General features: G+C 46.3%; 1 protein-coding gene across 1 annotated transcript in view; it reads right to left on the bottom strand.

The window, feature by feature from the left end:
- Positions 1-1,841: 1,841 nt before the first annotated feature.
- Positions 1,842-25,873, bottom strand: part of LOC144102404 (uncharacterized) — a 36,129-nt gene continuing 12,097 nt past the window's right edge. Inside the window, exons 6-15 of the mRNA XM_077635683.1 lie at positions 21,943-22,045; positions 20,545-20,599; positions 17,746-17,865; positions 17,267-17,383; positions 13,705-13,785; positions 8,714-8,812; positions 6,873-7,026; positions 4,980-5,138; positions 3,514-3,651; positions 1,842-2,060 (exon numbers count right to left, since the gene is read on the bottom strand). Coding sequence (XP_077491809.1) covers positions 1,923-2,060; positions 3,514-3,651; positions 4,980-5,138; positions 6,873-7,026; positions 8,714-8,812; positions 13,705-13,785; positions 17,267-17,383; positions 17,746-17,865; positions 20,545-20,599; positions 21,943-22,045 — 1,164 coding nt within the window. The 3' untranslated portion in view covers positions 1,842-1,922. The remainder of the gene's footprint in view (positions 2,061-3,513; positions 3,652-4,979; positions 5,139-6,872; positions 7,027-8,713; positions 8,813-13,704; positions 13,786-17,266; positions 17,384-17,745; positions 17,866-20,544; positions 20,600-21,942; positions 22,046-25,873) is intronic.

The raw sequence follows: 25,873 nt of genomic DNA, 5'->3' as shown, positions 1-25,873 counted from the left end.
CGTTCAATCCTGTCTGCAAGGCATGCCCGCTTCACCTGGGACGCTGGGTACCTGGTGAACTCTTTATTCTGTAGTGTTATACGCGTGTAGTGTTTTTCCTGTTTTCGTTTCCGTTTCTTTTTGGCCCTTTTCTTTTAAATTATAAATACGACTTCATTTTGTTTCTTTAGATCTCTTTTTTCTCTTGTTCTCTTGTTCGAACCTGCACGCAATAGCGTTCCATTTCGGAAAGTCGGGGACGCGCTACAGACCGCGACAGCCCCTTCCTTTTCAATACCGTGATGCATGGCTACGCTCCCTGGGATGCTGGACCGCATACAGGGAGACAGATACATATTGTACGCAGATGACGTCACGATCTGGACGAGTCGATGGTCGAACGATAACATTGAAGCTGCGGTACAGGAAGCAGCTGATGTGGTGGATGCGCATACTTGCGGTCCGGGCGTGAAGTGTTCACTGCTGAAGTCGGTACTTAATGGTTATCCTAAGAACGGTAAGCCAAGGAAATTGGCACCGAGCAGAATTTCCCTCAAAGTTCGGGGAACGACATCCCCGGAGTTTATACCATACGCGTGTTGGGAATGTATATTGCAGTGAACAAACCGCAACGATATGCTCAAAATTTCCGCGGTTGTGTAGTCACGTGTGATAGGCCCAGCTATGACGCGTGGCTGGTGACGTTCCTTTTGAATCAAAAACTTCACGCAGCGGCACATGATGCAAGTGTCTGTAGATTAACGAAGCTGAATAGCGAATGCGAGAAAAACAAATGTGAAAGAAACTTATAAAAGCGAGGTCGAGCACAATAAAGGAAAGAAATACTCGGATTGAATTTCTGTAATTTTATTGCAACGCCAGGGTGAGGTGACCTAGAAGTGCTGGAGTACTTGAGCAAATACATAAGGTGTCATTATGCGAGCTGCACTGAAGGCTTTGATGCCAGCGAGCCCCGAAGGCCGCTTGGCCTGGCGGCCATCAGCGGCAATCCCCACAACCGCGGTAATGGCCTATTTTGTCTAATATTTCCTTCGTGCGTTCCTAAGCCTTACAAATAATTCAGCGAAATTCCCTGCACAATAAATCAACAAACAGTACCACTTTGCAACGCTGAAAAGAATATTTGCAGAGCCGCATTAAGTCCCAGTTTACCGCGCTTTAACTTGCGCACCTCATACGCGTTCCGTTAATAGACTGGGATGTAACCTCCACAGAACTAAGTGGACACCTACTCTTGCATTATCAACAACCTGACCGATTAGCTGCCACTCTGCACTTACGTCAGGAGAATAGATTTCACGGCGAAGTACAGGCTTAGGAAAGGTGCGCCAGTGTGGCGATTAAGTTTGGGAGAGTTGCTCGGTTACGGTGCCCGCAATCGGCGCAGAAAAGGGCTTACTGGCTATCAATAGGACAGACTTTTGTGCAACATTGCACGTAACACTAGTGATAGTGACTTTACTGGCTTATGAAGATTACAGCACGAGTACACCAGCACGGAGCGAGTTACTCAGGATTCTTAGTTCAAAAGCATCCATCACTGAATTGGTACGTGTGGAATAAGGTTTAAGGACTTTCTCGCCTCATGAGTGCTGGGCGCCAACTATTATGAAGGAAGTTTCCCTTGGTTATGCGGTTTAACGTCCCAAAGCGACTCAGGCAATGAGGGACGCCGTAGAGGAGGGTTCCGGAAAGTTTTGACCATCGCGGGTTCGAACCTTAACGTGCACATTACGCGTCATTCGGTTCAGTAGCCGAACACCATAGCTGTTAGGCCTTTAAGGCTTACTAATAAAGTAGAATGAGTGAAAACGAATGCGATATTTAATCGTGTGTGTGTCTGTACGAATCCCGTTATTCATTAACATGGATGGCCAAAGCCTGGCGGCATGACAGGCAAGCGGCGCTTGTAGCAATGGCGCCTAGTAGGAAAATTCCGCCGTGTAATTCTGGTTCTCAGAGAACATCCAGTCCGGCAGCCGGTGGAGGTCGCTGTTGAGGTTGACCGTCAGCAGGATCATGATCAGAGCCGTGATCTTCATTGCAAAGCCATTGAGTAGCTGCAAAGAGGAGACGGGCAAAGAAAAGGAAAATACCATCTGTAAACCAGCCCTTGTAAAGACCGACACTAAGCATTACACTATTGTGTACCTCGCGTAATTGACTCCCCTCTATTCGCGCATGGTATATATAGCAACAAAAAAATTCCAGGCTATTTTTTGCTGCACCTGGATTACCACTAAAGCGTCAAATGCAGAAGGTTATTCGTTTATTGGGCACCTAGCTGGCATGTTTACGTTGCGCTTCTCTAAAAGGAGGTGTCATACAGATTCTCGCAGGCTGTCACCTCAGTTTTTGGATAGAAGGCTGCTCTGTTGCTATGCAGGGGAGCTTAGAGCTGTTTTGATGAGCTCGGCTCCCACTGAAGCACGTATCTTAGGCTACTAGCTATGTAAGGGACATTGGCGGTTTCAGGTTCAAAGCATAAGCAGAATGGCAGAGCAGGGATAATATTTTCAAGCAATTTCATTCCACGTGGCTAAATATCGGTGTGACTAAGTAAACAGCAGGTGGCGTGGCAAACGGCCGTTTGCAGGCACATCCGCCATGTGCGCGGTGCCGAAGCCAGCCACATTTATAGGGCGGCAGGCCGATATTGTGTCTGTCAAGACCGTCAAGCGTATTAAACGCGTCACCGTTCCCCGTTATTCGTCATTGTCGGCCCGCTAGTGCGAAATGGGCGCGGAATCTGTTTAAACAAGCAAATAGCGAAATTAACAGTTTTGTCACGGACAGCGTGATGTCGTCTCCCGTAGCCTGCGTCATTGGGAACAGCAAAAAGTGAACGAGGACCAAATGAACGGAAAATGAAAGAGATCGTTAAAAATCACGGTTCCAGTGGTATAGATGGACGTCTGTACTGGTCCACTTGTTCCTCTGACCAGTTAGGGAGAGGGAAAATGGCCGCATAAGAGAGTTCGGGGGAGGAGGAGGAGGATAATTACATAAGCAGTAGTCAGGATTGAACCTGGTATAATGAATTGCGTATATTATTACACTTCACGAGAAGGAGCCAGACTTTCAAGCCTTATCGTACTTATTACGCCAGCCTCTCTGCTTAGAATTTACGGATTTGAAGTTGTCACTTTCTCTTGGCTAATCAGGGCGATACTAGCAATGACGCATGAATTTGAGGTGACGGTGAAGGCAATCATACGGCACTAGCAATGCCCTGACTTGGCAATTTCTTTATAAAAAGCGGATGCCGTGATGAAATATTCTCACGATGTTATTTTTGTTTTAAAGATCAGTGCCGAAATTTTCTTGCGCGAGGGTACCATGTCCATGACCTACCGTCTATGCTATTGATCTGATGCCCCGAATTTCGCACAAAGCTTCCTTTTCACAGAGAACAGTCTTACTCTACGTCACGCCTCCTTTGTATATGTGATGGAGAGGAAGGTAAGATCCGCAGATGTAGACCCGCTAAAAAAGTTCGGCGAAGCGCCTCACCAGCTGCACGGGTCCGACGTCGATCATGTTGCAGAGCACGGCGATGCCGACGCCCGATGTTGGCAGCACGAGCGATGTGGATGCAGCCACCGCCACAGGGATAGCGAAGTAGAGGGGGTTGCAGGGCGCCGTCACCGCCTGCGCATTTCAACGTGGCTAATGAATCACTCGGACACAGCAGGCATTGGCAGTTTGCAGGCACGGAAATACACCACGATTCAGCGGCAAAGTTGCGCTGGTATGAATGGATGAGCAAAAGGAAGGAGCTTAAATTAAGAGAAACGCAGACAGGTATAGCAAGGAAAATAATAGGTGTAGCGGAAAGAGACCGGAAGAGGGCAGGGTGGGTCACAGAACAAACTGGGTTAATGACATTCTTGTCGAAATCAAGAAGAAGAAATGGGGTTGAGTAGGACACGTAAAGAAAGGCAAGATAACCGATCTTCATTAAGGACAGTGCATTTTATTCCAAGAAAATACAATCATAACAGGGCTCGGCAGGTTAAGTGGGCGGATGAGATAAAGAAATCTGCGGGGGACGGTGGCCGCAGCCGGCGCAGGATATGGTTAACTGGAGAGATATGGGAGATGCCGAAGTCCTTCAGTGGTCGTAGCCAGGCTGGATGATAATGAATTGTGCCACACGGGAAAACATTAGGCCGTAACTAGGCGAAAATGTTTCAACGCCTAATGACAAATCTAGCACAGGTTCCTCTAAGATTGGAAGGATCACAAGGCGCCAAGAAACTTGAACCATGAAGATCGGTAAATCCACTAGAATAGAGAATTGGCGCGCGTGCCACATACTTTACACCAGTTGTATGGGCTTTAAGTTCGCTTATTCAGGTGCACGAGCGAAACAGCCCGAGGTTTCCCCAGACGCCTGACCGATTTTAGGGTTGGGGTAGTTGTACAGCCCCCTACAGAAGTACACATGCCAAGGGCTCCGGTAACAACTGTAGCAACGTTAATGTTATCACAGTAATATAAATCCGTTATATGCAATGTTTACGGATGCTATTTATGTGATATATTCGGCATATATTACTCAAGTATTGAGTGATTGTGTTTAGTGCTTCAATTTGTACCTATAATAATTTCTTGTTGGTCATCGTTTTTGTAAGTCTCCTGAAATCGCCGGAACCTATATGCTGCATACGATACGCTTCCATAAAAATTCTATGATGATTATAAATCCTGCAACTGTTTTCCACCTCTATTATGATTTTATAGTGTCACCTTTATTTCTATCACTGGGTAAACATTCCTGCACTATCTCTCGATCAGCTGCGACAACGACATGTCTACTCATGCTCTGCAGATTTATCCTTTTTCCGAAGGGTAATAACTCGCTAGTCGCACGATGCATCCCGTGGCGGGACTGGACCAATCACAGATGCTCTAAAGAATTAAAGTAGAAGCGCAAGCCTATATTCTTTGGAGTATAGTGTGTGCCAAATACTCACAACATCGACGGCGACTGGCAGCAGCAAGGAGAGGGCTGAGGAGTTGCTGACCAACTCGGTGACTATCGAGGCGGACACGGCCAGGATGGACTGCTTGACCAGCAGTCCCGCCGTGCTGCGTTTCAAGTGCGCCGTCAGCCACAGTCCGAAGCCGGTCTCCTGCGGGGGGGGAGACGAAACCCGTTAGCACCTGACGGATAGTGAGTTGGAGGCCGCTGGAAGAGAGTGTTCGCATGAATCTACGTTGTTTGAAACTTGTGTACGTTCTAGATACCGCAATGAAGACTTTCAAACGAAGCGACAACTGCAAATATAATTTGGAAAGAGTGAACAAGCGGTGATTCAATGGCGATTAAAGAATGATGTGCCGCAAGGAAAACCCTACCTTCCTGCACCGGGACTGAGCTGAGTGGTGCACGCTTACAGAGAAAACACGAATCTAAAGAAATGGTGCTTTGAGACCAAAACACAGGGTCAATGGGGCAAAGTTAGTCCTGTCCCGCCTAGCGTCTACGGCGTCATATAGAGTAATTAGTTTTGATAAACGGCCAGCAGGTGCCGCTAAGCGTCAGCTTACTGCGTGTTGAAAAAACAGCAGGAATCTCGCGATGCGAACTTCCGTAAAACATTCTGATTGGCTTTTGTACAGTGGCTGTTCCGCCAAAAAGGAGCGAAATTGTTTGGAGCCGTGCAGAAACGTGGCTGTGAATTACTGCGACAATGTACGAATTTGTGTTCTTAATTAAAGGTTTGTAAAATGCAGGCGGCGCGCTGCGGCGTGATGTAAGCCGATGCCTCGACACTAGCAATTCTACCTCGACATGGCTCTACTTAACCGCCGCAACCCTTCTAGTCTGCGTGTTAACTTCGTGAAGGCAGTCGCCGTCGTAGCGAGGCCCACGCTCCGCCTTAAGTGTATGAAGCGATAACTAATGGTTTAATGCCCATATGAACCGAATTGGTCGTTCTAAACTTAATATTTACAGATGCTTGGAAGTCGTCATACCACTTCTGGCGCAGTGGTGCGGCGGTTAAGCGCTCGCCACTGCCCTGGGATGGCATCTGCTGCCTGCATTGGGACTTGTGCAATTCATGTTGTGCCAAGAAACTTCGCGCGACCATTCATTAATTCATCCGCCGCCTCCAAGTTTGCATGAAGATGCCATATTTTAACGCGATAGCGTTTATTCCCCTGTTCACCAGAAAATACGGTGTCAGCGTTGTCCGCATCGGCATCGGCATTGTGAGCGAAACATCACGAGCACAACTCTGGCAACTGCGCAGAGAGCAACCTAGGAGGCCGGTCGGCCACCTAGTCCACGTGACCTTGTGGTTTTATCACAACTTGCCCACCGGATAGTGAGCAAACTGCCTACAGTAGCATGTGGCAGTTAACGATTGGTCACGAGAGGTTGGTTAGGAAGAGAAACTTGGGCCTGACAAGCAGCTGGACCAATAGCAGCACCTACCGTCGGAGGGCAGAGGCACATCGCTTAGCCGCAGCGCCACTGCGCCATCAGTGAATGACCAATACTGCTTATGTGGTCATAACCCATTAACACCATGGCGTCATACCCTTATGGATGAAGCTTAAGTGTCTCCTACATTTTTTTTGCTGAATTGTCATGTTAAGCAGTAGCTTAGTGAATGAGCCTCATCTGGACAACTGAGATTTGGACAGTGTCGCCGTCCTGGTTAGCTCAGTTGGTAGAGCGACTTCTGCGGTGAACTTGAGCTCCTGGGGTCGAACCCCGGACCAGGACGAATTTTTCTTTAAACGCGAAGTTTCTGCGAAGTTTCTGTATAGCTTTCCTTCGTAGCTGCATAGCTACACTTGACTGGATGCCAATGAGTAATTACTCCCTTATTAGATATTTAAAAATCTACTCTAACCTTGACGACGAGCGAGATGGCGCCGCTGCCGGCGACGGTGATGATGACGCCCCAGGGCAGACTCCGCGCGAGGCCGCCGACGCCTCCGATGGCCCCGTGATGGCTCCAGGGCACCGAGTAGGCCAGCACAAGGCACAGCATGCCAAGGGGGTGCCTGACGAATGATTATGGGAGACCTCGATGAGCTCTCGGCTTGAATTCCTAATTTTAATTCTTTAGTTATGGAATGCACTGCAACATTTTTTTATTAACAAAAGTACAGGTTGTCTACGCAAGCAAGTATTTGTGACCTCTTTCCCTGTTCATTCCATTTCTTCCCAAAGCTGCAGGGCTTGGACCCTTGTTTTTTCTCATTTATAATACTTATCATTCTGCCAACATTACCTCTGCTTGCCATTACTTGATGAGGAGTGTGTTTTTAATACTGAAACTTTAACAGCACTGACCTCAATACACTACTACATTTCCCGAATTGAAACTTGGTGCTAACAACAGTTAATGTCTCTTAATATTGATAACTAGTGTTTGATCTCTTTTCATCGCAGGTAATAACACATATCTACTCGATAAGTTCATTCTTTATTCCAAACATACACTTCTTACGCCCGAGGCGGATACTCAATCGCTGCGTCATCTATTAAGTTTCGGCTTACTTTATGGCCTCTTTTGCATGCGTCTTACGCGAATCTCCCACACATCGCAAAGAAAGGCAGATGCTCTCCACTGCATCGCATGCGACTGCGTCTTGTTCCAACGCTTGCGAACGGTAGAAAGGGGCGCCGCTGGCGTGAAGAAAACTACTCGAAACTTTAGGAGGCAGCCGCAGACTGCAGAAAAAACTGCTGACTGCGCTCACGCACTTAGTTGTACATCGTTGTAGACGACTCGAGCGCGTCGCCTTCGGTGCAGTCTGTGCTGTCGTGAAGTGTACAGGTAAATTGCGAGTGATCCTATTATTCATGCGTGTATAGCAGACATGCGCTAACCTGTTTCATTCGTCACATCCTCGTGAAACATCGCATGCGCATTTGTCATCAAACGGAGCATTGTGCTGTCAATTATCCCCTGTGTTTCGATTGATTGCGCAGTATGCTTGCAGACTGCTCTTATGATTGAGACGGGGTCACCACAATTTTTACATTCGTGTACGGCATTCTGTGAACTGTAAGCGGAAAAGAATCGGGGTACGTTCTGTTCAACTGCAGCCTGCCGTTTCTGTTGGCAAGAATTGTAGGCATAATCAGAACGAACGCACATAAGCAAGTTGAACGTTTCTGTCCGGGAAATGTGTTTACCGTGAATGCAAATTCATCTGCATATCACATGCTACAGCTCCTACCTACAGAGAACGAGCACGAACGAAAGTTGCTTAACATTAACAGGTGAAATAATGTTCCACGACAAAACACATAAAAATGTTAACAGTGGAAGTTTTATTCATCATCACGTGGTGGCGTCACGAGTACTAAGACGTTTTATGGCTTATAAAAGCTACGTTTCGGTTTTGCAAACTTAACAGTCTAGCCAGACTTAGTATTACCCCTTATTATCCCATTGCCGCCAAGAGCTGCACATGGGCTATGAAGGACGCCTTAGTGGAGGACAACAGGATAATTTCGATCACATGGGGTTCGTTACCACGCTCTGGTATAGCACAGTAAACAGCCGCAAATGCATCCTACGTGCATTAGAATTCAGCAGCCGCTTCAAATATTCCCTCAAGAGCCGAGTGCAACAGCAGATAAGCCAGCGCTGTGGGCTGCTGCTCTCCAGCTGTTGAGGTTATGGGTGACTAAGTGGAATATACTGCTTATCAGCCGACAGATAATTGCGCCGCTTACAGTTCGTCAACGCTGGTCTTGACGCCGACATGCTTGTCGGCGACGGCGAGGATTACGATCCAGGAGCCGAACAGCAGGAGCCGCAGGCATTCCACGGGCCTAAAGCATGACGAAGGAGAAATAACTGTTGTGAGGCCTTTTTATTGATTGAACAGTGCAGATAGTCAGTCAGTCAGTCAGTCAGTCAGTCAGTTTTTTGCAGGAATATCACATCATCCTGCAGGTGGCAAAGACTAAAGGCATGGTTACCTGACGAGGTCTCTGCCCCCGTAACAAAAGGAGCAGCCTACAGCAGTACAGCACAGACATGGTACAAAAAAGTGAAGCTGCGTTACAGATAGTACACGTATACATCCTATGCAACGTATGTCCTATGTCGATAGGGCTGTACTTAAGCCCTATGGACATTTTTTTTTAAATCACATTGAAGATTCGCTAAAATATCACAAAAACACGTAAAAAGAAGTCAACAATTGAGAAAAAATTTACATTGTCATTGCTACTTAACAATCTCTGCGGAAAACAAAATTGCCCGCAGTTCACGTTTGAACGTTGTTCTGGGTAAGCTGAAATCTAAAATAGGAGCAGAGCTATTTAGCATGTCTATTACCTGGTCTTCCAGATCTTGTTTTCTATAATTTGTTCTGACTTTTTTATTTCTGCCTTTGGGGTTGCGGATATCATATTGAGCCAGAACAGGTGTGTAAACACCCTCCAATTAACCCTGTCCTTTGCCAGCTGCGTCCACCGTATCCCCGCAAACTTCTTCATCTCATCCGCCCACCTATCTTTCTGCCGCCCCGTGTGTTTACAATTTCGAAAACGCGCTTACGCTCGGCACTGCGGCCCAACAGATTTTGTCTGTTTCCACGTGTTAAGTGCACTGGAGTGGTTGCTTTGCCTGCAAGCTTCAATGAAAGCGAGTGTATTTTGGCGCGATGTAGCCAGAATTTGTTGGGCGCTCAAGGTAACCACGATTTCGAAATTCTAATAGCTGATACGGATATTACATACAGTGGTCGACATGCTTCTGAATAATTAAGGAGCCGAGCAGTAATACTTAAAAGTTCAGCATTCAATTTTTCTTAACCAGCCTTGGAGTTAGCACCTCTTATCTGTATTCTGATTTACTACACCACCGACAATTAATGCCATGCCGACAAAAGCAACCTTTCAACTAAAGACTATTTTTAAAAATTGTGTAAAGACTTAGATGAAACATCCTGTATTCTACGAACAAGGCAAGAAAATCTGGGTGCATCTGTGAGGGCAAAGCACAGGGTTGCTCAACTAGGATGATGTGGACGTTCGAGTTGTCCACAAAAACGATAAATACGATGTATCAAAAAGCGTCAGTTTATAATTTCGAAGTAACGAAACAAACACTCGCCGAGGAATTTTGCTTACTTTAAACTGAAGGGCAATGGAGCGGTGTAAAATTTAAACTGTTAAACGTTACTGCTGTTCTTTCGATCCACGTAAAAAAAAAATCGGTGGACACTTTTCCTCCGCCTGAAGAGTAAGGCGCGATAGCTTTCTAAGCGTAGCGTGCATTTAGGTGATGTAATTAAGAAGGCAAGTAAAGCGAAGACCTACAATATGCAATGCGATTACTCAGAAGAATGCGAAGCAAAAAGTAAGAATGCGGAACGAACACAGGCAGCGACTAACTGCAATTCAGCCAAGAGAGAAAACTGATTCGTTCTGTTAAGGTCACTGCGAACTTAGTTCTGGCGGCCGCCGCCTGTTGGCGCCACTGGAGGAATCAATTTCGACAAACTGCCACTCCAGCAGACCAAGACGGGATTTTAAAGCGATAGCATTTTGGCTCACGGCCAACGCACGGTCAACACCGACGAAGGCTGCTTTTGTGCATAACGGAAATAATATCGCTTTAAAAGATGCCTTCAAATACCAAATATCTGTTGAGAACGAAACCTTATTTCGAAAACGAACAGTAGGCAAACATTGCAGTCTATAATTTTTTTTCTCACCAAAAGTCAATATCCTCTTTGCATCCGACTTAAGCAAACCTAAACGACCCAGCACAATACAAAAAAAAACATGACGTGCGCAGAAGTGCATACAATTTATTACATATTATAACGATTGCCTCATGTACTGCGGTAAACCAAAACGAGTAACAAATTGAAACATGTGAGTGACCCATGACTAGCAGGTAGAGATAAAATGGCCGGTATTAAAGCCTTAATAAACGAGGACTTCAGGAGACCCGAAGAAATGCCCTGATTATAGAAAGATCAAGCCTCTTTCATTCCTCCAGCCATCTGCCGAAACAACGAAAAGTGAGAAAATTGGTTAAGCATCGCGATGAGAATACGTTGCACGCACGGCGAGAAGCCGATTAGGACCGCGCAGTTTCTGCGTACTGGAAAAAGAAAGCGGAAGTAAGGGAGCAATGACCAGTGACGCGCCATTAGAGTGTTTGCCAGCGGCGCACTGCTGGGTTAGGACGGGTGGCACATGCGTGGCCATATCCACCAGGACAAAAGGGCGGCTAAGTTCAGAAAGCGAAACTAAGAGGCCCAGCTATTTTCTCACCTGGCGACAGGGGTCTGACTGTGGTCGTCACGGCTGCCATTATGCACTTATCACAGGAGCGTTAGTTACAATGAGCCTAACGATGGGCGCATTTTTCACTCATTTCACTCTACCACTTGCCATAATTAACCCCTCGACCTCCCCCCTCCCCCCGCCCCCCTTGGGGATCCCTATGCAAAATACAGCGAGTAGGATTTGCGGCGTGTCACAGTTGTTTAAAGCTGTGTGGCGCAGCACAGGTTTGAATAGTTTTAAAAGCGGAAAAACAGGTGTTATAAGCGGAGTCATTAGGTGTGTAGCAAATTATGGAAGACAAAAAAAACATATAACACGCCCTACCTTGTTGCAATTGCTCGTAGCGTGTGGTTGACCATCAAGTTCTCATCCCGTGAGATATGCGGAAAGCCGGCTAACAGAATTTCACACTACGTCCAACTATTAGCGTCCGAATATTACCGGTCCAAGCGATAAAAGGCAGAGAAGAGGGCGTATACGTAATAAGCTTCTGTGCAGTTATCCTTTGAACTTTAAACTCGATGTTCCAAAAATTTGGCCAGACATTTTATTCTGGCACGGTCACACTAACATCACTGCTAAATATTCAGAATTTTTCGAGTATTTGATTAATCTCAAATACTGATTTCTTTTTCATCATTTCCGAGAAACATAATAGTAGCAATAGTAGTTGTAAAAACTGTTTATTCATAGGAAATTGGGGCACGCCGCTGGGCCCTCGCACGGCCCCATTGCAATCAAGCTATGATGTGCCTGCAGTTCAAGACGTCGGCAGCCCGTTCCATGGCGGGCTTCCGCTGTACCTGTCCTCGGAGCGTAGCAGGGTCTGCCATTGCTCTCAGGTGGTAAGGTACTCCAGGCCGCACGGCGAATGATCCGCCAGGCATTGGAATAAGATGTGGGCGGGGGTGGCAGTGGGGTGGTTGCAGAGGGTGCAGGAGGGGTGGGTGCGGGCTTTGTGGTAACAGGACCTAATATAAAAGGATGGGAGGCTTGGTGTCTGGAGCCGGCGCCATAAACTTTGCTGGTAATTTTCTACGGAGGAGTGTGGTGATGGGCAAAGCTGTCTCTCGGCTCGGTAAGCCGGCCGATCACTGAAGATGTGGATACGCTCCCGGGAAAACACGACGCGTGGGACGTCTTAACCTGTGTATCAGACCTCGGGCAAAGCCGTCTATTCCGTACACAGGTCAACCAAACTCCACCCCCAGTTTCGAGATTAAGGAAGCGGAAGTCTGAGTGGCCCTTCTGACTCTCCGTACTCCCTCCGCTCCTGGTGTCGACAAAATCTCAAACTCCAAGCTCCGCAACCTGGATGGTCGTCGGTCACCCATATTACGGACTACTTTAACAAATAATGGACGAAGGACACCCTGCTCCTGTCTTGGCGTCACGCTGAGGTTATATTCATCCCATAAGCAAACAAGCCACTCGCGCTATTCTACGTTCGCCCAATCTCTCTTACTTCGTGTCTCGGGAATCTTTTCGAACACGTCGTGCTGTCGAGACTCAGTCAACACTTGACGGACCAGAACCTCTACCCCCACAGCATAATGGGCTTTCGTCTCCATTTGTCGGCGCAGAATACGTTATTACTGCTAACCTCCGACAACTTTGAACCGGTCATCCCGGGCCACACAAAGAGTGTCCTGGCTTTGGATTTGTCCGAATTCTTTGATCGCGTTGCCCTTCAGAAAATCATGACTGCGTTCTCCCCTCGTTTACATTGGTGTACGTACGTACCCTATATATGAGCTTCCCTTACCAACCGCCCTGCTGAGCTCCACATTGCTGACACGCAACACCTCCTTACTCCCACAATAGGAGTCGAATCCACTCGGGCCTCAGTTCTCTCCTCTTTGCTTTTCAGCATGACCATGCTCCCCCTCGCCGAAAAACAACTGGCCACAATACCACACCTCCGGCACACCCTCTATGTCGATGACATCACGCTGCTGCGGACCACCCACGGGAGTGATGGTGACACAGAGGACACACTACAAACCGCCGCGACATTCACACAATGACAAGCTCAAGGCATCGGACCCTCGTGCTCGCCAGATAAATTCAAAAGCAAAGTTCAGATTCACACTACATATACGCGCAGAGCCTAAGCTTTAGCGCTTAGTATCTCTCAATGCACGGCAGGCATAAAAGTTATAAATTCTTATGTAGTCTGTCCGTTCGAGGCTTGATGATTTAAACAAGTCACCCCTGTTGTATTAGTAGGGCAACCGTTCATCTGATCATCTCATTCATCATGGTGGCAGTAATTTCACCTTCTGTCCATTCTAACCATACTCGGCTGCCCCGCGTAACTTTAAGATGGCCCCGCGAAATGCAACAGACGAAGAAGCCGGAAGTGCTGCGTCACGAGAGCTCCCGTTATTTCCGCACCCATTAAAAATACGCACCCGATGTGCCCCATGCCTCGGCGTTTCCGCTGTAGAAACATCTGGATGCTGGCGTCGGCGCTCTTGCTCAGCTCCCCGTCACTGCGAGAAGGAGTGGAACAGGCGAAAGGCTCAGAGATCACTACGCAATGAATGGCGTAAGATTGCGTTTACATTTGGCAGTGTTCAGAAGTTTTTAGCATACCCATGACGTACTAGCATAGACGTATACCGATTTACCGAACGCCTCCTGCGCACGCGCAGTGGCCACAATTCCACAATCACAACAATTCCACTGCGCGTGTGCAGGAGTAGTAGTAGTAATAGGTTCATTAAAATAGTAATAAAAAGGGAGGAAAATATTTTTGCTAGCCCCGGCATCAGCCATCGATACTGATGCGCCTGAGCTGGGGCAGCGGAAATAAACGATAGCAGGCAGAATGGAGAAATGAAATGGACGAGGTTCGCAGGAGGGCTACGGTAAACCGGTATGCGTCTTGCAGATTCCATTCCGTTTTCAGACTGCACCTCGCTCACGAGTCACAACAAGTAGCGCACCAGGCTTTCGGTCTGTCTCATAGCTGACCCAACTGGATTTGCCCGAAATAATAGAGCTCTCTTTAATTCTATTTGCTTCACAATCAGCGGGATACCCAGAAACGAGCATCAGTACCAAAGTCCTCAAAAGCACCAAGGAAATCACTAGTGTTATTTTGTCCCACCTTTTTCAGCAGTCACTGTCATCCAGCATTGTCCCTCATGATTGGAAGGTGGGTAAGATTGTTCCAGTTCCAAAGCCAGGTTCTACTAACTACCGGCCCATATCTCTAAACAGCATCTGTTCTAAAATTATGAAGCACGTTATTTACTCGCAATTCACAAATTTCCTTACATCTGTTAAGTTCCTTCACCCTAACCAGCACGGATTTCAAAAAGGACTTTCATATGACACTCAACATGCCTTATTCCTTCACGACATAAGTGCTAATGTAGACCTTAACATACCTGTTGACGCTCTCTTCATCGACTTCGAGAAGGCTTTCGACAAAGTCTCTCACAAACGCCTACTACTAAAGCTTTCACAACTAAATCTTACCCGCTCGTCTTCAACTGGATACAGGCTTTCCTCACTAATCGTCGGCAGTTTGTTGAAGCCAACAACAAATCTTCTTCACTCTCTGACGTACTCTCTGGTGTGCCGCAAGGTACAGTTCTTGGCCCTCTGCTTTTCTTAATTTACATCAATGACTTTCCTAATGATATCTCATCAAACATCCGCTTATTCGCCGACGATTGTGTTATTTGCCGTTCTATTAATAGCGCAGCAGATAATAATGTTCTTCAATTTGATCTATTAAGGCTGGAGGAGTGGTGTCGTAGATGGCTGATGGTCTTAAACACTAACAAAACTGCGCTTTTTTCCTTTCACAGACGACAAAATTACCCTACCCCAAATTATCTTCTGAACGGTTCTACTGTTTTACCCCGCAACTGCATTAAGTATCTTGGTGTTGACATCTCGGGTACCCTTAACTGGTCTACCCATATAACGCGGATAATTAACAATGTTAACAAAACTCTCGGCTACTCACGTCGTAATTTACGTCTAGCTTCACCAGCAGTTAAATTGCTAGCTTATCAAACATTACTTCGGCCAAAGTTAGAGTACGCATCAGCCTTCTGGGACCCCGCTCAACTTAACCTAACCCACTGTGTTGAACTTGCGCAAAATCGCGCCGTTAGATTCATCTACTCAAACTACTTATAATCCACCAGTGTTACCTCCCTGAAAATTAATGCATGCCTACCTAACCTTAAGCAACGCCGTATTGTAGCAGGGCTATGCTTGTATCACAAAATATATCATAACTTTACTCACAAGTGTCCTATCCAAACTGCTCTTCGTTCTTCAGCCCGCACAAGCCACCACAAGGCCGTTTACCCACCTCCTGCTCGCACCGTGCCCCATCTTCATTGCTTCTTCATCAAAACAGCGCGTGACTGGAACAGTCTTCCCACCAGTACCATCCTTCTTACAAACCCAGACCATTTCAAGAAAGCCATCGAAACTATGTTATATTAACACCAGGTTGTTAGCCCACCCCTCATGTAAAGCCCTCAAGGACCCTTGAGGTATCTATAATAAATAAATAAATAAATAAATAAATAAATAAATAAATAAATAAATAAAATAAGTTACCGTAACCGACCGCGGTTGCTCAGTGGCTTAAGTTATAGGCTGCTGCTCCCGATGTCATGGGATCAAATGTCGGCCGCGGCGACCCCGTTTTGATAGAATATAATTACGAAAACGCTATTGTGCTGTGCGATGCCACCGTACTTTAAGGAGCCCCAGATGGCATCAACTTATACGGTGTACTCCCCTCTGGAGTCCCTTCAGCCCACGGGTCGCTTCGGGACGTTAAACCAAGTCCACTGTATTGGCAGAATTCTTGTAACTGTATTCGCTAGGCAGCTGTGGAGTATTGTTAGGTACTGTTATAAAAGTATTGACGATAATTGCCATTCTTCCGATGCACAGCAAAATTATTCTTTTGAAGTTTCTACATCGCTGGCATCGAGTAGTAAAGACTGGCATAGGATATCAATGGGGAACGTTTTTGACGCTAGAAGACGCGTTGATAGCCAAATATGCAAGCCTGGGGGGCGGGGGCGGGAGAGGAGAGGTACTGATATTTTGATTGTTATGGTGGAATGTTATATAAATAAAATGCTTTCATAAAAACCTTCTTGTAAAAAAATTTCCTCGTCCAGAAAAACTTGGTATGCTCCACAAATTACTATTTGCAGGTTTTGAGAAGTTCTTGGCTCCCACTCCTGGCTTTGCCACTTGGCAGATAGATCAAGACGCGCTACTTTTATCGGTGACAGGGGATGCGTGCCTTGTAATGCAGTTAGCAGTCTAAGTGGTAAAGACATTGCGTCATGTGATACAAACTTTCACTGAAGCATAAAAACATAATTACAGCGAGTAAACACTCCATGTTTCTTTAAGAACATGTAAATACACCCATGCAGATACAATGGTGTGATGTGGCGGGGCGGTGATAGAATAGGTGCAAGCTTTGCCCTGGTCTGGTGCTTGGCTTATCTGGGGTGAAATGCTTGGGAAATTGGTCTTTTGACCCCACCTTGAGTTAAAGAAATACCTTGCGCCATGGCGCTCTTTGGCCACAGACGCAGTTTCGCCATACAAATTCATCATCATCATCATCATCACCCGTGCAAATACATATTTACCGTTCGACATCTGCAAAAAAAGTGCATGAGTAGTCGCGACATCTTTGGGTTAAGTCATCCAATCGCATGAGTATTTGCACGTCCAATGAAACGCTGAGCGGTACTCTATAACAAATGATTCTACCTGTGATGTTTCTGTGCCCTGCTTCCTTAATACAAAGAGCAGACATTATTCGCCGCAAGATAAACGTAGAGATCAAATATCGCGGTGTTAAAATATTTCCGTTCTTTTCCTATATGAAAGGTTAGCTACGCATCTACAGCATCGAGAGTGAGGCGGCACAGGTTTCAAACCCGTAAGGCGACATAGCAGGCCACTCACAAATAGCGCAGCACGCAGGTTCGAATCTGCAGCCAAGCCAACAGCCATGAGACGTATTCCATGGGCAGCAGCATCGCGGTCCACACCAGGGTGTTGGTGACCTCCGCCTTGAAGCGGCTGCAAAGCCACCAACAGAATAACAGCCAAGCCCTGCCTCAGGACCTAGCGCTCCAAGTGTTCGGACACAGAAACGCTATTCGGCCGAATGAATGAAACAGAAATTCAGGACAACGTCCATGCAATGTCGCACGGGCTAACGGCCTAAGGGCTTCAATGGGAGACACTGGGTCCATCTCTTTCTTTATTACGGTACGGACGATGTCAACGCATTGTTTTTTATTGTTCAAAGCAATGCGCCACCTGATGGCAGCCAATGGAACTTGAAGTGCTTGCCCCAAAATTATGGTAATGACTGAGAATCTTGATGGGGTAGGGTCTGCAGCAAACTCTTATACACAGCCATGTCTAAGCTGACTTACGCGCGAAAGTACTCCGTGAAGAAGACGCTCGCGCGGTTCCGGTTCAGGCTGATGGCTGAGGCAAGCGTGCAGGTGAGCACAGCGGCTCTGGCCAGCTGCTCGTGTATCGTGCAGAGCTTCCTGCGAACAGAAAATGCGCTCTGTAGCCCTTAAAAGCACTTAACACTTTGACTTAGGGTAGGCCCAAAAGCACCATGTATTATGTTCGACGGTATACGTTCCGAATGTTGCTGGCGTGGGCAAAATTCTCTCTGGCGAGCACGCTCAGTGAATCTGTACCGGAATTCAGAAAGTCGAAACGAGCAGCTGAGCAATGTAGTACAAGGCGTTACAAATTATTTTGCCTCCCTTTTTCTTTTTAGAAAATGCTGTTCTGTCAAGTAGGTCACGCAACCAGGCGGACACCAAGTGAGCGGACGATTGTCATTGCCGGTCGCCTAATTAAATATTGATAATAAACTTCTAGTCATTTACAACGCATGCATGTTTGCGCTGAAAACGTAGAGGCTGTCACTGTGCTGCACCAATATCCGTAGTAAAGTTTTAGCACGCACGCTTTTCGAGACATTCGACTGTATGTGTTCCACCCGCTATTCGTAATTGCGTATACAAGATGGTGACGGACGACGCCACGCTTTTGCCGTTGAGACGCGGCTGTTTCGCTTGCAGTTTCGCTTGCCAATGGCGTTGATCATAAGGCGAAGCAGTTAGCTATGCAGCCCACTCTATCAGCAAGCGAAATCGACGAAACGCCGCATACAACAACCTGGTCACTCTGGGGAGGAGTTTGGCGTCAATCGCTGCCGCCTTGGAAACGTCAATACGCGGACTAAGTTTAAAATAGAAGCCAAACGTACATGAAATACATGCGTGCTAGAGAAATTCTGCGAACGGTCACAGTTTAAAAGCGCGACCACTCCTAATTTATCAATTTAAACATGCGCGTTAATTTCAGCGGCGAAAAAATGTATCACATGATTATTGTTAATTGAAAGGTCGAAAACAACAACTATGCTCACACTTTCCGTTCGCTGGGCGCATTATTTCATTGCAAAAATTGCGTTCTCATGCAATTTTTCGTGTTTTTAAAAAACTGAAATAAATTTTCAACGCCCTGAATAAAATCGCCCATGGAGTCGGCGAGAATAGCTCCGACATTTTGACTTGTGCGAAGAAAAATGTTCACGGTGAGTTTGATCCGATTTATGCAGAGAGGAATGCGTTAGCATGTGGGCTCTTTTTTCATGATCACTGTTTTTTCGAACTGAGTCAGTCACAGCAATGAAAACGTTTTTTTTTTTGTTCTCCTGCTGCGGTGGTCCAAGTCTCCCGCCATTCCGAGTGTCTTGCTCATGCTCGTCATATGGCACTTCCTTGCATCTTTTTTGAGGGGATTTTTTTTTTGCGTTGTGGGGGGGGGGGGGAGGGTACAAATGGCCTCCTGCTCTTCCACTTAGAAGCGGTCGCACAAAAGCGGCCACGCGTTAGACCTTGGCTAATACGTGTAAGTGTCCGAATGCTCTTGCGCTTGGGCTGACTCGAGCTCCCACGTTCAACATTCTCTGAAGAAATTTGGAATACTGGATAATTATAAGGTACAGTTATGGAAATATTGAAGGTATTGACCTAGTCTTCCAGTGTATAGCAAAATCTTTCCTTTACAGCGTTTCCATTGGTCGCATCGGCCAGTTTGGACTGCATTAGGAAACGAACAGGGAACGCTTTTTGACATAGCAAAAACGTCAATAACAACAAATGCAAGTAGGCCTACGGGGGGGCCTGCGGGTATTGATTTTTAGATTGAAATCTTGCAATATATGAAAAAAATTGCTGTCATAATCTCTTTCCCTCTCAAAAAGGCTTTTGTCCAGAACTGTTGAGTATGAATATTCAAAGCGTGGCGAGAGAGGCTAGAAGTTTACCACCCGGGAGAATGGCTGCAGCGATAGGATATTATTATTTGAAGTTAACATTATTGTACTGGTATTGCTATTTTTACTCTTTTTAATTTGTTGACCATGAACAGGAAATAAATTTTAAAAAGTGGCGGGCGAAAGGTCTCAGGCAGCGGCAAGCGGTGAAAACTAAAGAGGTGGTGTGTGGTCTCTATACTACCCCATCTGACAGAATTATCATCATAGAAGGCACATTTTCCGAGATATTTGTCACCAGGTGCATAGCTCAATTCGTTTTTTTTACAAGGCCAGACACCAGACACCTCATAAGTGAGACACAGCTGCGTATGGCGTTTCTTCCTCTTTGCTGGCCGGAAGTGAAGGGACAACAGATGTTATTTATAAACGCCACACTCAAGAGTTTGTCACATCAGGAAGAGTTATACGCCAAGAATGTCGACGCCATCAACGCCGGCTGAGATTCAAATTGAGTTGCGAAGATTTCCGAATACCAGGCGTCAACAAGAATTGTACCAAACGAAATAGTTTATTAATAGGAACGTCTCAGTTTTCAGGTCAAAGGTGCACTTGAACTGCCGTAACTAAACGTTTGACTGATATATTACAGTTATTCAAAAATTCAGAACGAGAATTATCTTCTAACTTTCTGTCCAACTCGTCGCATAAACTACGTGGAAGCGTTTTCGTGTTATGTTAACGTTTATTCATTAAAGTATTCAGAATTCCCAAAAATGTGCCCCATGAACTCGAAAATAGGATATTTTTCTTGTTATTTTTTTAAAGGGTGGAAAAGTTCCACGAGGGATAATTGCAAAGGATGTATTAACTTTCGAACCTGAAAAACAAGTGCGAAAGTTGATAAGCAAGAAAAGGATCTTCTTACTGAAATTTCCAGTCAAAGCTGTCCTTCATCGGTCGTCTCGAAGCAGAGTGGAAGCCTGCAACAATTTTCAAAGTATTCTGATTGAGACACGAGCGTATTTGCGCAACATAATACAACGTACCTCAGCATTCAGTGAACACTTTGTGCCTTAAGCACGACTCGCATGAAGACTCATCCTCTTAGAAGGTCTCATTTTTTGGTCACTTTGAACTAAGTGCAGGCTCGAATGATAAACCCAACTATGTAATTAAAGCCCAAAATTTAGGCTGCAAAAGATCAATTTCCCTCGAAGTGAGGTACTGAGGCTGCGCGCAAAAATTTTGCCCGACCAGATCCAGGACTATAATTTGATGAGGTCTCTTCAGAATGTTAACTTTTATGTAAATGTAATGCTCTAATAAAATTAGCAGAAGTACAAAATTTACCACGGAAGTTGCTGAAAATGTATTTTGTATACTGTGCGTGTTTTCCGCCTTACTTTTTTTTTATTTTCTCATTAATATACAAGCGTTTCAGCGAATCTCGTCACTAATTAAAGAAAGGTTTTTTTGAAGTAAAGAGAAGCCTTTCCGGCATTGCGTTAGAAATGTATTATTTTTAAGGAATGTGTGACATTCCTAGCACAAACCTCTGTGAGATTATTGCATCACACAGCTTTTCCACTTGGGATAGCAGCTATTTATCAATGTGCGCTGCAGCTAGCAGTGATACCAGGCTTTCGGGCGAATTTAGCATGCCTACTTTCGTTGTTACGCTGCTCTTTTGGGCTCACTAGCGACCACAATATATGTTTCTCAAAACAATGAGCGTGCTAGCATGGTCACCGCCATTTTCCCCAAACGGAATTTGTAAAGAGCAATCTCAGGCGTATTTTTGCCCAGTTTAGGGCAAAATGTTCATTTCCGAAGCATAAAATGATTCCACGGCCCCTCGACTCTTAGACAATTTAAGGAATTCTGTCGTGACTGTATGTAAGCGCTATGACAGTATGAAAGAACATTTGTCAATCATCGTAAAACAAACCACTGGTATTGTGCGCTTGAATGCTAAGTGCCTTTATTGAAGCCTGAACACGCTATTTGCGTATTTATGTGGGAAAACATTTACTTTTGACTGAAAGTATCAGTGGTGCCTGGAAACGTTAACCTGCTCGTAACCTCTGCTTAGCTATGCGAGCGGCTTCATTTGTCTGCTGTGTACCTCCGCGGCCGTTCTGTCACTTACACAGACGTCTAGGTACCAGTGAAGAGTTTATAGAGCAGTTCACTTTTCTCTAATGAACACTTCAGCTGTGAACTAAACGCCCCCCTTCATTTTTGTGTAGGACAATGAGCAGCCAGCGATAGCAGGTCATCCACAGGAAGCGCACCTTTTCCTTTCACTAGAACGTGCACTCACCGCTGATGGAGTCCACTTGAACCGCGGTGGGCTTGGGCGTGGGGGAAGAGACACCGGGCAGAACCACCTTACCACCCTCCACGATAGAGGTCCGCTTACTGCCCTGCAACGTGCGTAGTCACAGGCGTCGTGAGCAGCGACAGGGCTAGGCTCAGGAGGGTCATTGCATTTGTTTGGGTCCTCAGCTCTTGCATTTGAAAAATCATCGATGGCTCAGCGCCCTGCTACTCCCTCACCTTAGCTACTGTGTGTGCCACGAGGGTCAAGAATTAGCAGCCGAGTTAAGTACCTAATCCGGACGTCTTTCGGAATCAATATGAAAATGACCACAATAAGCTTACCCTACTCAGATCAAGTGATGTATTGCAATTCATATTCGCATCAAGAGCTCAATATACATGAGCATTGGTAGCTCATTGGCAATCCCGCTCATCACTTACCTTTTGTCAGTGAGCAATTTCACATCACCACAAAAAGTTTCTGCTATTCTTCTGCCGATGCGAAAGTGGTCCCAATCACATCGTTGTCCACTTCGATTCTTCACGGTGGGAGTGCTAGTTATAATAAGTTACAGCTTAGTGTTACCGCACACATCTGCAGGAACAATGAGGTGGCAGCCACGCTAAGTCACAGCGCGCATTGCGCATGCGCGTGGTGCAGGTGCGTAGCCAGCCGTTAACGACACCGTTGATAGGTATAATTCAAGAGCTATTATAAATTTTTATATTAAAATAAAAAAGAACTCCTGCGCTCAGCTGCTGCCCAGAAACATGGTTGTGTTTGTTATCGCAACCCACGATGGGCATGTTGGTGCACGGGTGGCGACAGAGGGCGCCACCTGTCGTCATCCGGTCCACGGAGCCGTGCAGTGATGAGGAGGAAAAGTGAGTTGTTTGATCCAATAGCTGCCACTTATTCACACACACAAAAAGAGTGCGACAATCCGAGGAGTTTCTCTGATATTAGTGGAACGAAAACTGGGTTCTAACATTCTGGTGCGATTGCCTTTGCAGCCCACAGAGAGTTGACTCCTCCTGAACCACTGAGCTACACATGTGGTCCAAGGGCTGGCTCCTTCCTCATATTTATTACGCCACTGAAAGGCGAAAAAAAATTGGCTGCTGTTTAGCTCTGGTCAAACCTAGAGTGACGCAAGAGCTACATCTTGCCGAGTGGAACTCGCACAGTCGAATTGCAAAGTCAGTCTTTCGCCGCTCCATTTCTTCTTCTTCTTCTTCTTCTTCTCCTCAAGTAATATGGCACATACCCACGTGGGGGGGATTGGCCAAGGTATAGAGTAGAATGCCAATAAGCATTTGCGCGGGGAAGGAAACGTCAGAAGACTGAATCAAGATAAAAAAAAAGGAAAAATAAAATGAATTCAAGAGGTATGAGTCATCCGGAATAGAATCAATCTAGCCTTTTTTGGACATGCGAAAGAATTTTGTATATAGCTAACAAGATAATCGATTAGTTGCAATTATGTAATCGTGAATGTAGCCGCATACACTGCTTAACGGGAATCCCTTGGCACTCGCACCGAACGATAGAAGAACTGTAAGAGACAGAGGCAGTCCTAGTCTCGAAAGAGGAACCTCCAGATATTGCTTTCTCTGAACCGCGAACCGCCGGCAAGAGAGGAGAAAATAATCGATTGATTCAACTTGCCCACATGATACACAAAGGTTTGTCGCAGCGAACCCGCACCTGCATAAGTACAAGTTTAAGTGAGGGATTCTACATCGCAGGAGCGTCATGGACACTTCACAAAGCCTTGACTTACACCACCGGATATTCCACGGGTATCAGCCACCTCGTTAAAATAGACGCCTGAATGCCCAGGTACCCAGACCAAACGGATCTCGCGCACTGTGCTCGGAACAAAAAACCTAAGTGAACGAGTCAAGAAAGATTTTTCCGAATTTTGGAGAGAGACAATAACTGAAAGGCAGTCTGTAAGAATAAGAACCCGTGCGACATGTCTGGGAATTTTGAGAAGAGCCAAACCAATGGCCAAAAACTCTGCGAAAAATATAGGAGTATAATCAGGGATACGAACGGAGTAGCTCCAAGCTAGATCCTGTGAATATATGCCAATCGCCGCCTTCTCACAGCTGCCGGAGGCATCAGTGGAGAGAACAGTATGATGTGGAAAATTCTGTAGGTGTTCAGAAAGAAGACCATTTAGGGTATATGCGGGCATATGCTTCGCATGGGACGGGAAAATAAAGTCGTAATAGAAGACGGGATCAGCCTGCGTGTCAGCAACTCGTTGCAAGAAGATCAGATCAACCTGAAGCGGAGCTAACAGATTCTGCGTGAACCTAACTTGCGGAAGCTGATAACGTGGCCAGTGATTAGTCAAAAAAAGGTGTGGTTGGGATACAAAAATTGGAATACTAACGCCTGGGGCCGGGCCAAAGACTTGAGGAAAGTACGCACTGTTAGAAGTTGGAAGCGGGAATAGAGGTTGGGGATACGGGCTTCCAGATAAAGGACAGCGTTGGAAGCTGATTTTGGGAGCCCGAGGCATAGCCGTAGGGCACGCCTTTCCAGTAAGGCTAATGGCTGCAGCTTGTAGTTCGCGCTACCAGAGAACAAGGGGCAACCAAATTCCAGAATCGGTCTCATATAAGCCTTATAGAGCAGCAGTAGCGTGTCACGACGCATGCCAAACTTTTTATTGCCAACTCGGGTCAAACGGCCCAGTGCACGTTCTCCTTTAATAACATTATTCTTAATATGGTGTCGCCAGTCCAAATTTTGGTCATAAGTAACACCTAGGTATTTAACCGACTCCACCTGCGGAATTGGAGTGGAGCGGTAGGCTAGCGAGATGTACATAGGAGCGTCGGGTGGAAATACCAGCACGCCACATTTGCTGACATTAAGTGATAAATTGATTTGGTCCAACCAGACTTCCAGAGCATTCAGATATGCCTGCACATGAATATCCTTTGCTGATGCGAAAAAAGCTATATCATCTGCGTATACATAAACTGTAACGTTAGGATGAATGGGGATGTCCCGAACTAATATGTTGAAAAGCAGCGGAGCGTTTCTTCTTCCTCGTCGTTGCTGAACGAGAATTCAACCCCCCCCCCCCCGGGTCGACACGAAGCAGCAGCTGCTCCGCACCGCGTGACCCCGGCGCTACCACGGAGATCATGGGGTGCCACGCTCTGAAGGCTCGAAGAGCTGGCGTAGTATAGCTCTCGCTACTAAAAACAGCCCCATCTCGCCAACTTGGAACGAAGGAGGGACACTGGCGGCATTGCAGGACGGTCTTTCTCAACCACGTCTCCTTTCAGAGCGAAAGCTTTACTGGCCGCGAACTTGCCATTTCGCATGACGTCACACCACGCGGCTCACCACGCCGCCGTTTGGTATGACGTCACACCACGTTCCTCGTCGTTGTGCTCGCCTCCGCTCGCTTCGCCAGCTGCGTTGCATGCTGATAGCAAATCGGACGATCGAAAAGGAGAGCTCGCGTACGCCGCAACCACAGTTGTTTCGTCTTTAATGCGACAACAACATAGCTAGACAACCAGACTAACCTGGACTTGCAATCCAGATCAACCAAGGCTAACCATGCTATGCCTTAGCTTTCGCTACGTATATCCTTGCCTGTGCGAGCTAAGCCACTGTCAATTTTTTTCTGTCTTTCAGAGTCCTGCGTCCCAGCATGCCAGGGAAACCTATTCATCGGAGAAAATGTGTACCGCCCATAGAGTTTTGGTTCCACAGCTTGATAAAGCCGTGGTCTTTGGATGCGTTCTTCGTAACTGTGTGACCCTACCTTTCAGGCCGTAGTAAGCATTTAAAGATTACACATGAGCTCTGCCTCTTGATGCTGTGTGATCTGACTGGAGATTTCATCTCCCACCTATTTAAGCATACCACAGGCACTTACCGAACCCATGCTAGAATG

The sequence above is a fragment of the Amblyomma americanum genome, chromosome 8 (genome assembly GCF_052857255.1).
Source record: "Amblyomma americanum isolate KBUSLIRL-KWMA chromosome 8, ASM5285725v1, whole genome shotgun sequence".
In the NCBI taxonomy this organism is placed as follows: Eukaryota; Metazoa; Arthropoda; class Arachnida; order Ixodida; family Ixodidae; genus Amblyomma; species Amblyomma americanum.
Note: the sequence above shows the minus strand (reverse complement) of the source record. Positions and strands in the feature narration are given on the sequence as shown.